The following is a 13,361-nucleotide window of genomic DNA, read 5'->3' on the forward strand; positions in this document are numbered from 1 at the left end:
CTTTGAGGCAGTGCCCTTTACCCAGCGCTCACCCTGGCAGACATTGGTCTCGTCTCTCTGTAAAACCATTAGTGCTGGTAAACCTACAATATTCTCACACCATTCTCCTCAGATGCTTCACAGTTCCTTCTGCAAAAAACAAACAGAAAGGCTACTTCTAATGGCTCATTTGAATCTTTTTTGCTGAGGTCTAGATCCATTATTTGTTTTTTTTATTTTCCACGGAGACAGAAAATTAAAAATTGCCTTCCTCTGGCAGAAAGCTTTTGCATACTTGACGACTGCTCTTATGCCTCTGGGAGAATATCTGGTTCCTAGAGCAAAACAGCAGCAGCCTTTGCTGAGGTGCTGTGTTCCCCAGGTCTCTGATCATCCTGCTACTTGCTTCCAGATTGTCTGCAGGATTAACCTGCAGCTGAGGTTTTACTGCTTCAGAAGAAAGCTAGATTACTTCTTGTATCTTGTGATACTATCTTCCTGTTAAATGTCCTTCATGGAGACTTTTCATTATACTTTGGCATTAATTTGCCATCAGTGTCTGATATGTACAGAGCACAGATTATTTACCACAGAGCAACAATCTGGCCTGTCACTCCCCGCTCTGCATTTTTGCTGCTGACTATTCCCTAAAGTGGCACTTAGACCTCATCCTTACTGAAGGGCATATTTTTTTTCTTTTGACCATTCCTCCAGTTTATCAAGACTGTTTTTCTTCTATTTGTGAGCATCTCCATGGAGCTGCTGCTACATCTGGAGCTGTGTCTGGATGAGCACATGCATGCCCCAGAACAAACAGTGAGCACATGCACATTGACTTACACTGATCAGAAAGTCTTAAAATTGTCCCCTTTTATAATTTAGTGGGGGGGAAGGTCAGAAAGGTGGGAATGAGGCTGAGACTTTTGAACTTGTGTCATCTCCAGGCAGATCAGTGAGCAACCTCAAGACAGAAAATGCAGAGATGAAGGCTAAGTGGTACCTAAAAGAGAAGCTTCTGCCTTTGAGGATTTCTTCTACCTGCTGAAGTCAGATGTTGTTTTGTAAATGAGATGACAGAATTTTTCTATTTTAAAGATCCCAATCCTCTCACTTAATCAGCAAGACAGGAAAAAAAAAAATCTTTAAGAAAGGAGTCTGACATGTTAGATACAATGGATTCATCTTCCAGGCACTGCAAAGAAGGATACTCTAATTGAAAGGTTCATCTTGAGTCCATAAAGGGAGCTAAGCTCCAGGAATGATGTTCCTTTAGGGTGAGATCCTGTACTTGATCTGGTTACAGGACACATCAGAAAGAACAGATGAATCAGCACAGATCCTTATCTAGATATCAGAGAGAGGAGAAAAGTGCCCTTTTTGAAGGCATGCCAATATTACATGTAAATAGGATTCTTTCTTTACACTTCCAGTACCAAAAGTTCAGCTCAAATTTGCTTGATAGATCTTTGCATAAATGTTTGAGCTGGTACATAGAGTTTGTACTTTTCAAGTCAGTCTATTTTTTAACAGCTCAATTTTATGTGTAATATGCTTCATAATACTCTTTATATAGGCTTTATTAGTTAAAGAAATATCTTTCAGAAGTACTTTTTTACACAGGACTTGTAAAATAGGTGTTAAGGTTAATGTGCAGGTTTATGTAATATAACCATACTTTGCACGTGCACCTCTTATCTGCAGGCTTCAGAGGAGGCTGGCAAAGAGTGAGGTAAACAAATTATTTTTCTTCTTTAACAGTCCAGAAAACCAGTGCCTGGGATCATGTGGGATATTTGAAACTCATACTTAAGAAGAGTGTTCTGGGTCCCTGCTCTGTGCCCTCAATGTGAGATCATTCTTCTTTAATACTCAGAGGAATGCTTAAAATACACTTTTAAATGGACATGGAGCAATGCCTCTGGAAAAGAGACCCTCAGCAGAAGCATCAGCCCTATGAAGACCATAAAGAACATTGTTCCTCTCCTCTTTTTCTCGTGTCTGCCATACAGCAAGAAATATAGATTAATGACTCTGGGAACCAAATACTTTCAGATTGAAAAGCACATTCAGTTCCTCAGCCATAGATAAAGAACAATGTTCTACTTTTCACTTAGAGTCTAAGGTGCAGAAGAAAGGAAACACTGAGGGCCAAATTCACAAAGAATGACATGATTACAGCCTCATCCCAGGTCACTGCCCATGCTATCTACCTCCATATAGAAGCAGCACAGCTGCTCACATTTGTAGAAGTGAATGTTCTTTGGCTGTAGAGACAAGCACAAACAGGCTACAGTGCAGCCTCAGTGAGAAATTCGATGATGGGTAGTTTTTTTTTTACTGTACAAAGACCAGAACTCTCGTATAAGGACATTATTTTGCTTCAAGCTCCCATGAATCATCCCAAGCTTTTACCTTCATCTGACGTTCCGAATTCTTTGTCTATTTCTGTACTAGGCTGCAAGGCTAGGTCCCTGTCTTCCTGTAATAAACATATCATCATAATAATCCTTCTAGTATACACAAATCTCTGGGAGAACTAGTCTGTCCTGAAAAAGAGGCCAGGTGACCAGAGGAGCTGCAACTATTCTGGGGCTGAGGAGCAACATTGTGCAGGAAACAGAGTCAGGAGAGGTTATTGAGAAAACTGGTTTAAGGAGCAGAAACAAGTCAGAGAATGAGCAAGGTAGGTTAGGAAAGAACCTATGTTGTTAGGAAATACAAATGAAGTGGCCATTTCAAGTGGTTTCAGTACACAGAATCTTCAGTCTTCACAAAGAACTGATAAACAATTCAGGGGACAGGTCTGTTTAGAAATGGCATTGAGGCCATGCAATGGCAAGTGAGCAAGATGGTGGCCCTTTGCATTTCTAATAGGAGCAGGAAAAAACCTGATAATCCACTCAAATTTTAGGTTGTATTCAAAAGTCCGTTAAGATAGAGATAGGCACCCGAGGCAGGCATTAAAAATGTTTTCACTTGATTTTCTGCACTCTAATTCTATGCATGGCAAGAAAAAAAGTAGATGTAGTGTTTAACTATATTTTCCATTTATAAGCTACTCTTTCTAAGCTGTCTACAGAGAGTAAACAAACACCAATTCTATTAGCAGTAGACTTAAAATTGACATTCAGATGATTGTTATTTCACTTGAAAAAATGTCATTTTCTGCAAATCCAAGCCAGCTGAGAAACAGAAACAAAACTACATCAAGCTGTTTTAATTTGTGCTTCTTACTAAAGACTCCCACAAACCCCATAGTGACTAGGGATGTATGTCCAGTAAGTGCCTGGGCCTACAGAGGTGATGGAAAGATTAAATCCAGAGTGACCTGCCTCAGGCAGTGTTAAAATAGAATTGCTCGGAGTTAGAATCCCACTCTACTCCTGATAAATTTTCTATAAATATGGAAGAATACAAGTACAGCATATGTGAGGACTTCTTGTACTGAAAATCAAATGCAATGAACAGTTTTCCATTTTGCTTGTCTGAAGCTCTAGTCCATCTACTCAAAATGAACTCGTGTTCTTTTTTAGCCTATCAAATCAACCTATTATCAGACATTTATTTGTTAGGAATCATGGAATAGAAGAGAAAGTGTTTTAGAGCTTGTTACATAATCACAGGAACACAGGAGAGCAGGGGAGGGAAGGATAACAAAGATGCCTCTGCCAAGCCAGGTTCAATTAATTATTATATCTAAGCCTTTTCTGGGAGATATTTTTCTGCCCTGTCCTTAACAACATTCAGTGATGCTGGGCTTCCACAACCAGTTCTGTGAATTTTTACAGCCTCAGCATTAGAAAATTCTATATGCTGTGAATCTTATTAAATCTGTTGTTTCATAATGGAGATAATTCTCCTATCTGTACAAAGTTTTTATGCTGACATCTGTTGAGCTTGTGGTCAAAAGATTCAGATCCTTTTCTCAAGGACTGTTACCTAACTAGCTGTCACCCAAGATCCTTTATTTGTGAATTGTTTATTCCTGTCTATGCATAGAGCCTGGCACTTTCAATTTTATTTAGACCATTTATCCAGGGCCTCGGGAGCTCTTTGAATTCTAATGCTGCCCTCCAGCATGCTTCTTGTCCTTCCTAGCTTCATGTCATCTACAAATGTAATAAGCATATTGCCTCTTCCATCATTCAGGTCATTAACAATGAACTGAGCTGAACTCTAGACAGGCTTTTCCCTTGTACAAACTCACTTGGGCTATCGCTACTCTCCCCATAAAGGGTCTGATCATTTCCCTCACCATCATCTAGACCATATTTTTCTACTCAGCTTATGAGAACACTGTAAGAGATGGTCAGAAGCCTTAGCAAAGTTAAAGAATATGACATCTAGTTCTTTTCTCCTGCCTACAAATGTTTTCAGCCCCTTTCAGGAGAAAATAAGGGTGACTTGATCTGACTTGCTCTTGACAAATTGTGTTTGCTGCTGATCATCTCCTTATCTTATGGTTTTATAATTTCTTTTAATCCTTTGTTCCAGCACTTTTCCAAGAATGGGAGTTGAATTGACTAGCTCCAATCCTGTCCCCCATTTGGGGTCTCATGAACACTGCTTAAAGTTCTAAGATTTCTTCAGCCAATCTTTCAAGTATCTGAGAATGAAGTTAATTAGGCCCACCTGGCTTGAAAACCAGCCTAACTAATGCTACAGCTTGTTTCTTAAACTTCTAGGCTGAGATTTTATGCTTTTAGAATTATGCTGTGTCACATTGTCCTTTTCGATTCGAAAACAGTGCAAAAGGGCATTCAGCACTTTCCCTTTCATGACTATCTGCTCTGAGACTCCCCTGACCACTGAGAACTGATAAAACACACTGAAAACAGTCTCATGTGTATATTTTCAAACAGGGAGGTTTTTATATGATTTGATTCTCTGTACAGCTCTGTATTTTCCAACAAAGAGCTTTACAGGGGACCAAATCAAATACGACCGATCAGTACAGGGACTTCAAAGGGCCAGGTCCACACCTATACAAACACATGCAAGGACACCATCCTGTCCCATCATGAAAGCATTTCCAGCAGACCTGCTACCACAATTTGGCTTTGTGTACATTAGCAACTGGAGTTTAGCAACTGTTGAGTGAGGCAGACAAGGAGGGATATGTGTACCTGGTGCTTCTGTTGTGGGATAAGGGCTCTTTTCTTCATTTTCATTGGGCTGATAATCATCCACGTTGATCTGACAGAAATGGAAGGAGAAGCATCAAAGGCTTTATCAGACAAGGCAGACAGTTTTCATTCCCTTAGAAACCCAAGCTGTTCATGCCATCACTGCACAGAGTGCTGGCTGCCAGCAGACCTTACCTTGGTAGCAGGTGGGGACTCTCCATCAGCAGTGATTGATTTCAGCTCAATTTTCTCCTCCTTTGTCTCTTCCTCCACAGCTGTTTTTTCCATCTCCTGTTTTTTTTCAGGACTAGCAGTCCTAGCAATTTTACAAGATAAAAACCAAAGAGTTACAAAGGTGGAAAGCTGCTTCCCTTTCAGGAAGTACATGTAGTACAGCACACACCATGAGAACAATCAGCTGGCTGGCATCCCCATTCTGAATTCAGCTTCCATACCAGGCTCCACCTTGTCCTCATCTGCAGGCAAAGGCAGAGGCTCTGATCTATTTTTATTCTGTGGTGTCCCTTATTTTGCAGCTTTCTCAATGGCATGTGTTTGTGTGTGTGTTTCTGAAAATGCACATTTTAGGTCTGTCAGCTGAGATCCCTTTGTTCACCCAATGACAAAGGCATGGACTATTTTCAACCCATATCTTGTGAACTTCCAACTACATTGCCTACAAATGTTTTTCCCCTCACTGCACCCCTAGAGAGAGGGAAATCTGCTGAGCTGCATGCAGGATGAAGCAGAAAGAGCTGCACAAGAGATCTCCTCCCAGCAGCCTGGAAGACAGTGAATAGGATGAGTAAGGAGAGGCTTCCCTGCTGTTGGCAGCTGGGAATGACAGAGGAGCTCCTCATGCAGCTTGTGCCCCTTAAGTGTCTGCAGAAGCACTAAAAGAGCTGGCAAGAGAAGAGCAGCATGTGGCATCAAAAGAAAAGCAGCTGCTAAATCTCATCATGGGAATGACAGAAAATATTCCTCATGGCCCAAAGCAATCAGAAGATAGTAGGGAGATTCAATGGGACTGACACCATTTCACACTCATTCTCTGCTGATGCTCTGAAAAATCATCAGTAACCCAGACTTCCTTTCCTCTGCTCACACCACTGCAAGTGGGGGGATTCCTAGCTCACAAGACTTTCCTGTCTTACAGCAGGAATTCCTTTTCATAAAAATTTATATATACATAACTCCAAATACAATGACATTAATCACATGTATAATCTATACACATACAGACAAGTTATATATATTACATATATACACATGCATGTATAGGCATCATATTCATATATATATCCATGCTGTGTGTAATCACAGGAATGTGTGCAGATAGATGTATGCAAATGGATTTACCTAGCTAGCTTTTTCCTTTCTTTTTCCTCTTCCTCCTCTTTCTGTGCTGATGTTAAACTCTCAGCATCAGCAAGGTTGTCCACAGCAATGGCCAAAAATACATTCAGCAGGATATCTGTTTGTGTGCTACTTAAAGAAAACAGGCTTTGAAAACTGCAGGAAAAGATTATACCAAAGGTTTCTTAATTGAAAATTTTTAGCAACCTGTCATCAGATCTCTTGGATTTTCCAAACTTCCATTTCACACAACTGCGTATCCATCATGCACAAACCTACACCTTCCTTCCACACAGATAACACACTTTGTGGGTTTTCAACATTTCACAACAGAATGGCTGATGTAAAACAGCAGATTTACAGATTTACATTTTAGTTTCCAGTTTCCCAAGAGCATCTCTCTGTGTGCAGAGAATCCCACTGAACATAAGAGGAGCATGGAATGCTTAGCATCTTTTGACAGTTTAGGTTGCACGAGTGGATGTTATGGACAGCAAGCACAGGACTCTGATGAGCATTTCTGAGGTTAATTTAGTCTGGACAGTGAAGGGTTGAGCTGACAACTCTGCCATCTCCTAGCAGAGAGTCCATGCATGGCCAGTCATGCCCATGTAGCTGAAGGGCAAGGAATTACAACTGTTTTCTTGTCTTACCAGTCAGTGTTCAGATCTCATGTTACAAATCTGACCACAAGGTTGTTTTATACATTTCTTGAGTGTAGGTCTTATTATACCACAATAACTTTTCAGCAAACCCTGGTTCAAGGCTTAGTCTGGAAACACAGACATCCCCCCCTCCCTGGGCTCCAAGGTCTAAAGGCTCCAAAGTCAGCCAGCATTGTAGAGTTGGCTCACATTTTCACAAGGGGATCCAAGTTGTAGTTTTTTTTAAAATCTGTCAGCCAGATTGCCTACCTTGACCTTCAGATAAGTGGAATTGCACCATCTCACTTTGAAGTGAGGGCATGAAGGTCAACCAAAATGTCAAATAACAGGGTTGGAGAGATCTGAATTATGGGCACAGGCCAGAATAGCTGGGCTGAGTCTATAAGGTGGCTTTATAGAAGCATCAGTATAAAAGGAAATGTCACCTCTGACACAGGAGGGCCATTTATTAGGGAAGCAGAAACCAAACAGGGACAAATTTGGAGCAAACTGAGATAGGGAACAGAATGGCAGCTCTATGTTACATGCAAATTCCTGTGAAGAGACACTCACAGCACAATCCTGCAATGTGCTTTGTGCCTCCTGGGGTGAGTACAGTGCCCTCATTTCACCTTAAAGCCAGACAGAACTGAAGTTACTCAACTGAAGTTACTCCAGCACAGGCTGGAAGATAACAGAGCACAAAATTTTCTGTTTGAAGAACACACAGATTGCAGGGACTGAAATGGAACACAGGTCCTGTTAGTTTATACATGAATTAATACATGATCTCACATAAATCAATTATGTCAAACATATGTTACTCCTACTATAGCATTTGTATATAGCATATTGCAGATTATACATATTTTTATTCCACATAAGACTTGGAAGCACATGGAATATATTACTAAAAAAGTCATTAAAGTAAAAAAAAAAAAATGCAGTAAGTACAGTAGGAACACCCAGAGATTAGTTTGTGGAGAAGGCAGGAAAGAAAAACGTATGAGAGAATTAAGGGGAATGAAAAATAAAAACACTAAACATGTAAAGATACTAAATAAAAGCTAGCATGTGGAACTGGCACATAGCTGGCTCTTACAAATGTTTATACGCCTTAGCACCAGCTAAAACAAAATGAACTTTTAAAACTTTTGGCACTGTAACACTAAAATTCAGATGTAGGGAAAAGGCAAAAACGTGAGGTGTGAAATTCACTATTTTCTGACATATCAAAGCAAATAGTGGTTTTAATTCATCCCCTCTTGCAGAAAAGAGTAGCATCAAAGGATACAGTTTCCACAGATGAAGAGGATGATGAAGTAAATACAGACCAACATTCCTGGAAAAGAGGGGCCGCCATAAGCCATGATCCCATCATACATCACCGAATTCCAGTCCTCCCCAGTCAGGATCTAAATGACACATTCCCACCAATAAGGGATACAGTGTTAGACCACACAGAGAATTTGAAAACCCCATTAACACAAAGATACCCACTGTCCTAGAGAACACCCCCTCCCCCAGGTTGGAACTGATGGAGACTGGCAGCATCCATCTAGAACATTAAAAAAAATAACCAAAAAAACACAGAACAGAGAAAATGCAAAGAAGGCCTGTGCTCAAAATGTGAAAAAGCCCCAAAGAGTGTATTCTTGAAGATGATTGCTGAAGGCAATGGCTCTCCTAGACAAATCTGTTCAAGTCTCCCGTTGCTCCAAGCATTTCCCTCCCATGTGCCTGCTGTTTCAGACAGGCTGCCCAGCCTTTAGCACTGCCCTCAGCACAGCCCTCCAGGCCATTGCCCTTCTCCTCACATGTCAGTGAAATCATGATCCTGAGGCTCTTGGTGGGCCACTCCCAAAGCTGCAGAGGGCTTAAAGGCCCATGGGATTACTTCTATGAGCAGGTATTTGTTCCCCAGAGCAGGGAGACAGCAGCAGGGCTCTGGCAGCAAGCGCTGCCCTGGGACGTGGCGATGGCTGTTCTCTTATCCTGCTCTGCTCCGTGGCCTTGCAACACACAGGGGTTTTATCTTTGTTCCTGCTTTGGGAGGGAACACTCCATGCTGGCAGCTCTTAGGAGCCTGGAGCTTTAGGGTCCAGCCCCATCCTGGGGACTGTCAGGCTGCAGGACCAATCTTGCCCCAAGAAAACACAAAGTGTTGGCCCCCGGGGACCACTCGTGCCCTTACCTGAAACACAGTCAGGAGGGACTGAGGGAAGTTGTCAAATGTACTCCTCCTGGTCTGCATCTCATCAAAGTTAAACTTGCCCCCAAAGAGCTGCATCCCCAGGAGTGAGAAGATGATGATGAAGAGGAAGAGAAGCAGCAACAGGGAAGCAATGGAGCGGACTGAATTCAGGAGCGAAGCCACAAGATTACTCAGGGAATTCCAATATCTGGGAGAGAAAACAGAAGTAGTTAAAATTCCTTCAGTTCGAGACAGGTGCTCATGGAGTGCACAGAGTATTGGTTCAGGCTGCCTTCTGTGTAAAGCTGGCATTTCCAAACACCCTGTTAAGCAGTGAATCATTGATGTGCCTCCCCAAGATAACGAGACCTACTGCAGCTAATGAGTAATTTTACTACCACACGTGTACATACACAATTCCCCCCACCCCCCACTCCCTCCACACACACACACCCAGAAGATTATTACAGCACTCTCCATCTAAGGCTCTGCACATCTTATATCAATATGCAGTGATTAGTTCTTGCTGCTTCAGTGAGTTACATTCTAACCAACCTCATTACAACACTCACAGATGTTGTGGCAGCCAGAATACCTCACTCCAGAGAATGGCCTGTAATAACTAGCAAGAACAGATGGGAAAACTGTTTGGATGCAAATACAAACTTACCCAGAATTTGGAGTGTGTGAGTGTGTGCTTGGGCTCACTCACAGAGAGGTTGCTGAGCTCTCTGGGACTAGGGCGAATGAGAAAGGTATCAATGCTCCTTTTACAAGGACACTAAAGAAAACTCCAGATCTATATTTATTTGGAAAACTACAATATTACTTGTTTTTTTGGTTTTCAAACCCACTCTACATCTTCAAACAGGCTGCAGAACATTTTCAAATTGCTTCAGTCAAGAGACAGGTTGGTTAAGACCTTTTCTCCCAGCGTATTCAGGCATGTGCCCAGCTCAGACTCATGTATGATGCAGGGAGAGGATCTTTTTGCCCTTGTGGTTCCAGTTTAGGGTTCAGAGAGATGCCAGCAGCATGTTTGCTGCAGCATGTAAGTTTGCACTCTTTGCCAGCCTGCAGAATACTCACAAGCTGGGAAGAGGCTTTAGAAAAAAATTCTAAAGAATTCACCACATCACCCATGAAGCAACTTCCACTTTGGTCTTGCATGTGCTCAGTCACGTCCAATCTACTGGTGAGCTGGTCATGAGCTATTCTCTTTTGTGCTTTGAGGCTGGCAGAGTTTTCAGACTGGGCTGAAGATTAGCTCTCATTCTCCAATCACCTCATTTTGATGCACATTATTGGCAAAGCCTCAACAGCTTTCACAGGTCAGCAAGCCAGCAATGTTTGCCTGTGCTCCTCCTTCTACCTGGCCTGCCACCATGCTTTGAGACTACACCAAGGCCCTCTAGTCTCTTCTCCCAAGGCCCACAACTTTGAAAAACTACAATATTACTTGTACAACATTTCTTTTCTCAGAGGGCTCTGCATTTCTAACCATACTTTCCCTGAAGACAAAAGTTCCAGGTAAAAAGGATGGCAGACTGGTGCTCAGGCTCTTCTGTGGAAGCCTTATCCTTCAACTCATCATTTTTTTCTCAAGGTAGTATACATCCTCATTGCAGACAAGGGTTCTTAAAATCCTAGTTAAATTCATATTTTTAAAATGTTGATCTAAAAAGAATACATTTTTTTTGTCCTGTGGAAGGCAGGGCTGCCTGAGCAGCCCAACCACTTCAGGAAGATTAGCAATGTGATCTGCAGAGGGACATCACCATGTCCTCTCAAGTTCAGCAGCAGGTTCATCTCCAAGGACTCAACTTCAAAGAGAGCTGTGATGTTTTCCCTCCAGCCCAGCTTCAGCACTTCAGAGAAAACTAGGATGCTTTAAAGTTTAACTGCAATTAAAGAGATGAGCAATGAAAAACTACAGAACAAAGGTAAGGGCATGGAAGCTGTGGGCTCAGTGCCACCAAATATCCACACGGAATGTGCAATGTAACAGCTCCCTGTGTTTGCAGTTATGCTCACAGCTCACATACATTCACACTTTGGAAAGAAGGGAAAGTGACACAGGAGAAGGGAAAAATTCATTCTGATGAAAGTCAAATGAATTCAGCATCCTTAAAGCAGAGGTTGATGGGCTCCAGAATGTCTCCAAGTCCTCCAATGTCAGCCAGGACACATTTTCTAGGTCTTCCTAGCAGTGCCCTTAAGAAGCAGTGAAGCTGTTACACATGTGAACAGTCCCAGTGACTCAGTTTAAGCTTAAAGGCCTTGCTATATCAGCTCACAACTGTGTAGACTTCTATCAGCTCTGCATTTCTTACAAATAGCTCAATACCTGGCATTCAGATTCTTATATAAGTATCAAGCTTCAAGCAATTAACTGAGATGGCCTGGTGGTAAGATCAGTGCTGTTTTATCTGTGTACTACTGCTAACTAGAAATATAGCACCACTAGAAAAGTAAATAAACCAATCAGGGAAAAAAAGAAAAGGAGAAAAAGGAAATCCCAGATCTCAAAGTGAGATCTGGGATTACTCAGTGAAACACAAAGATTTCATGTCAGCAATGGTTGAAGCCCAGACAAAGAAGGGTCTCGCTACTTCATCCTCTCTGGTTATCACCTTACTACAAAGGAAAAATCAGCACTGGATGCTGGATGGAATAGGAGGGCTTGGACCAGGCAGCTTTTAGTGGGAAGTATGAGAGAAAACAGTGCTGCTGCCTCAGATTTATGGGGAAATGGGTGTGCTTCTGAACAGCCCCCACTGCAGATCCCAGGCCCTTGAGGGTGCCAGTGAACGAGGATCTGTAAAGCCCCAGGTGAGCAGGACGTGACTGTGATCCCTGTTTCAAAGCAGGAATGATGCAGAGAAGTCAAGTTGTTTGTTCAACACCTCACACCACAACCAATTGCAGAACTGGATTAGAGCTTAACCTGTTCCACTCTCTTCCCTCCCCTCTCTCTCCATTGCCTTCCCCTATAGCTTTATGATCACATCTCTGGCAATCACAGATGCAGGGCTTAAAGCAGCAGCAACAGCTGGCAGACTCATTATTGGAAAACTTCCCACCCTGCTCATCCAATATAAAACCACTTTGACAGTGATTTTTGACAGAAAGTACAAAAAATAGGGCACCCCATCTCTCCTCCCTACAAATAACAGTGACTTACCTAGTGGCAGGACTAGGTATAAAACATCACATTTCTGTATGCTGTCACAAATTATATGATTTATTTTTTAAATACAAAGGACTATAATACATATAAAGCAGTAAAAGATTATTTATAATGAAAAAACAATCTGTCTTCTCATAACAAAGTGAGATGTTCTGCACAGCACTTTAAAAATTATGGAGAATAAAACAGATTACATTGTCTGCTTGTCTAATGTATTTATAATTTTGGAAGAAATGTTTGGTCTTGAAAGTCTAAAAGATGTTTCTAAAATGATGCATTGTTCATCTGACGGTATCTTTATTTGTTCCTATTCTATTATGGAGCTATATTTGTGTTTCTTGTAGAATTGTATCATCTTGATGACCCAGAATTTGTTTGTGTATGGTATTTACAATGGAAAATCGATGCAAATATATGAAGAATGGTCTAACTTCTGATATAGTCTTACCAGAGTAACTGTCCTGCTTTGTACATTTTTAATATTCTAGATTATCACTATTCTCACTTCCACTGTATGTCCCCATATGCTCATGGATGTATGCTTGATATAAAACATGACTCTATGATTCCTCCTGCCCCTCCCAGCTGTCCGGTGTTGTATCTTCCTGAATTATCATTGTACTCAGATTGGGTATTGCACCAGTGCTGATAGTGTCATTAATAAATCCTCATTGTATTTAGAGCCGAGCGAACAATAGAAAAATGTGTAATTTACTGGAGAAGGTAAAAGTTTGGCTTTAATGCCGAAGTATTCTGTCCTGCAGTAAGGCATGAGTGAGCCTAAAATACTGCTTAGGAGGCTCGTGTTAGGGTCTTCCACATGAGGGTGAACTTCACCCACAGAGTGAAGAATTATGAAGAAAATTATGAAT

General features: G+C 41.6%; 1 protein-coding gene across 36 annotated transcripts in view; it reads right to left on the bottom strand.

The window, feature by feature from the left end:
• Positions 1 to 13,361, bottom strand: part of CACNA1C (calcium voltage-gated channel subunit alpha1 C) — a 452,642-nt gene that overhangs the window by 86,400 nt on the left and 352,881 nt on the right. For all 36 annotated transcript variants that reach the window (XM_072923847.1, XM_072923859.1, XM_072923850.1 and 33 more), the window contains 5 exons: positions 9,300 to 9,507; positions 8,400 to 8,520; positions 6,465 to 6,579; positions 5,301 to 5,421; positions 5,106 to 5,175 (listed from right to left, as the gene is read on the bottom strand). In XM_072923847.1, the coding sequence (XP_072779948.1) occupies positions 5,106 to 5,175; positions 5,301 to 5,421; positions 6,465 to 6,579; positions 8,400 to 8,520; positions 9,300 to 9,507 (635 nt within the window). The remainder of the gene's footprint in view (positions 1 to 5,105; positions 5,176 to 5,300; positions 5,422 to 6,464; positions 6,580 to 8,399; positions 8,521 to 9,299; positions 9,508 to 13,361) is intronic.

This window comes from Taeniopygia guttata, chromosome 1A, assembly GCF_048771995.1.
Source record: "Taeniopygia guttata chromosome 1A, bTaeGut7.mat, whole genome shotgun sequence".
Lineage (NCBI taxonomy): Eukaryota > Metazoa > Chordata > Aves > Passeriformes > Estrildidae > Taeniopygia > Taeniopygia guttata.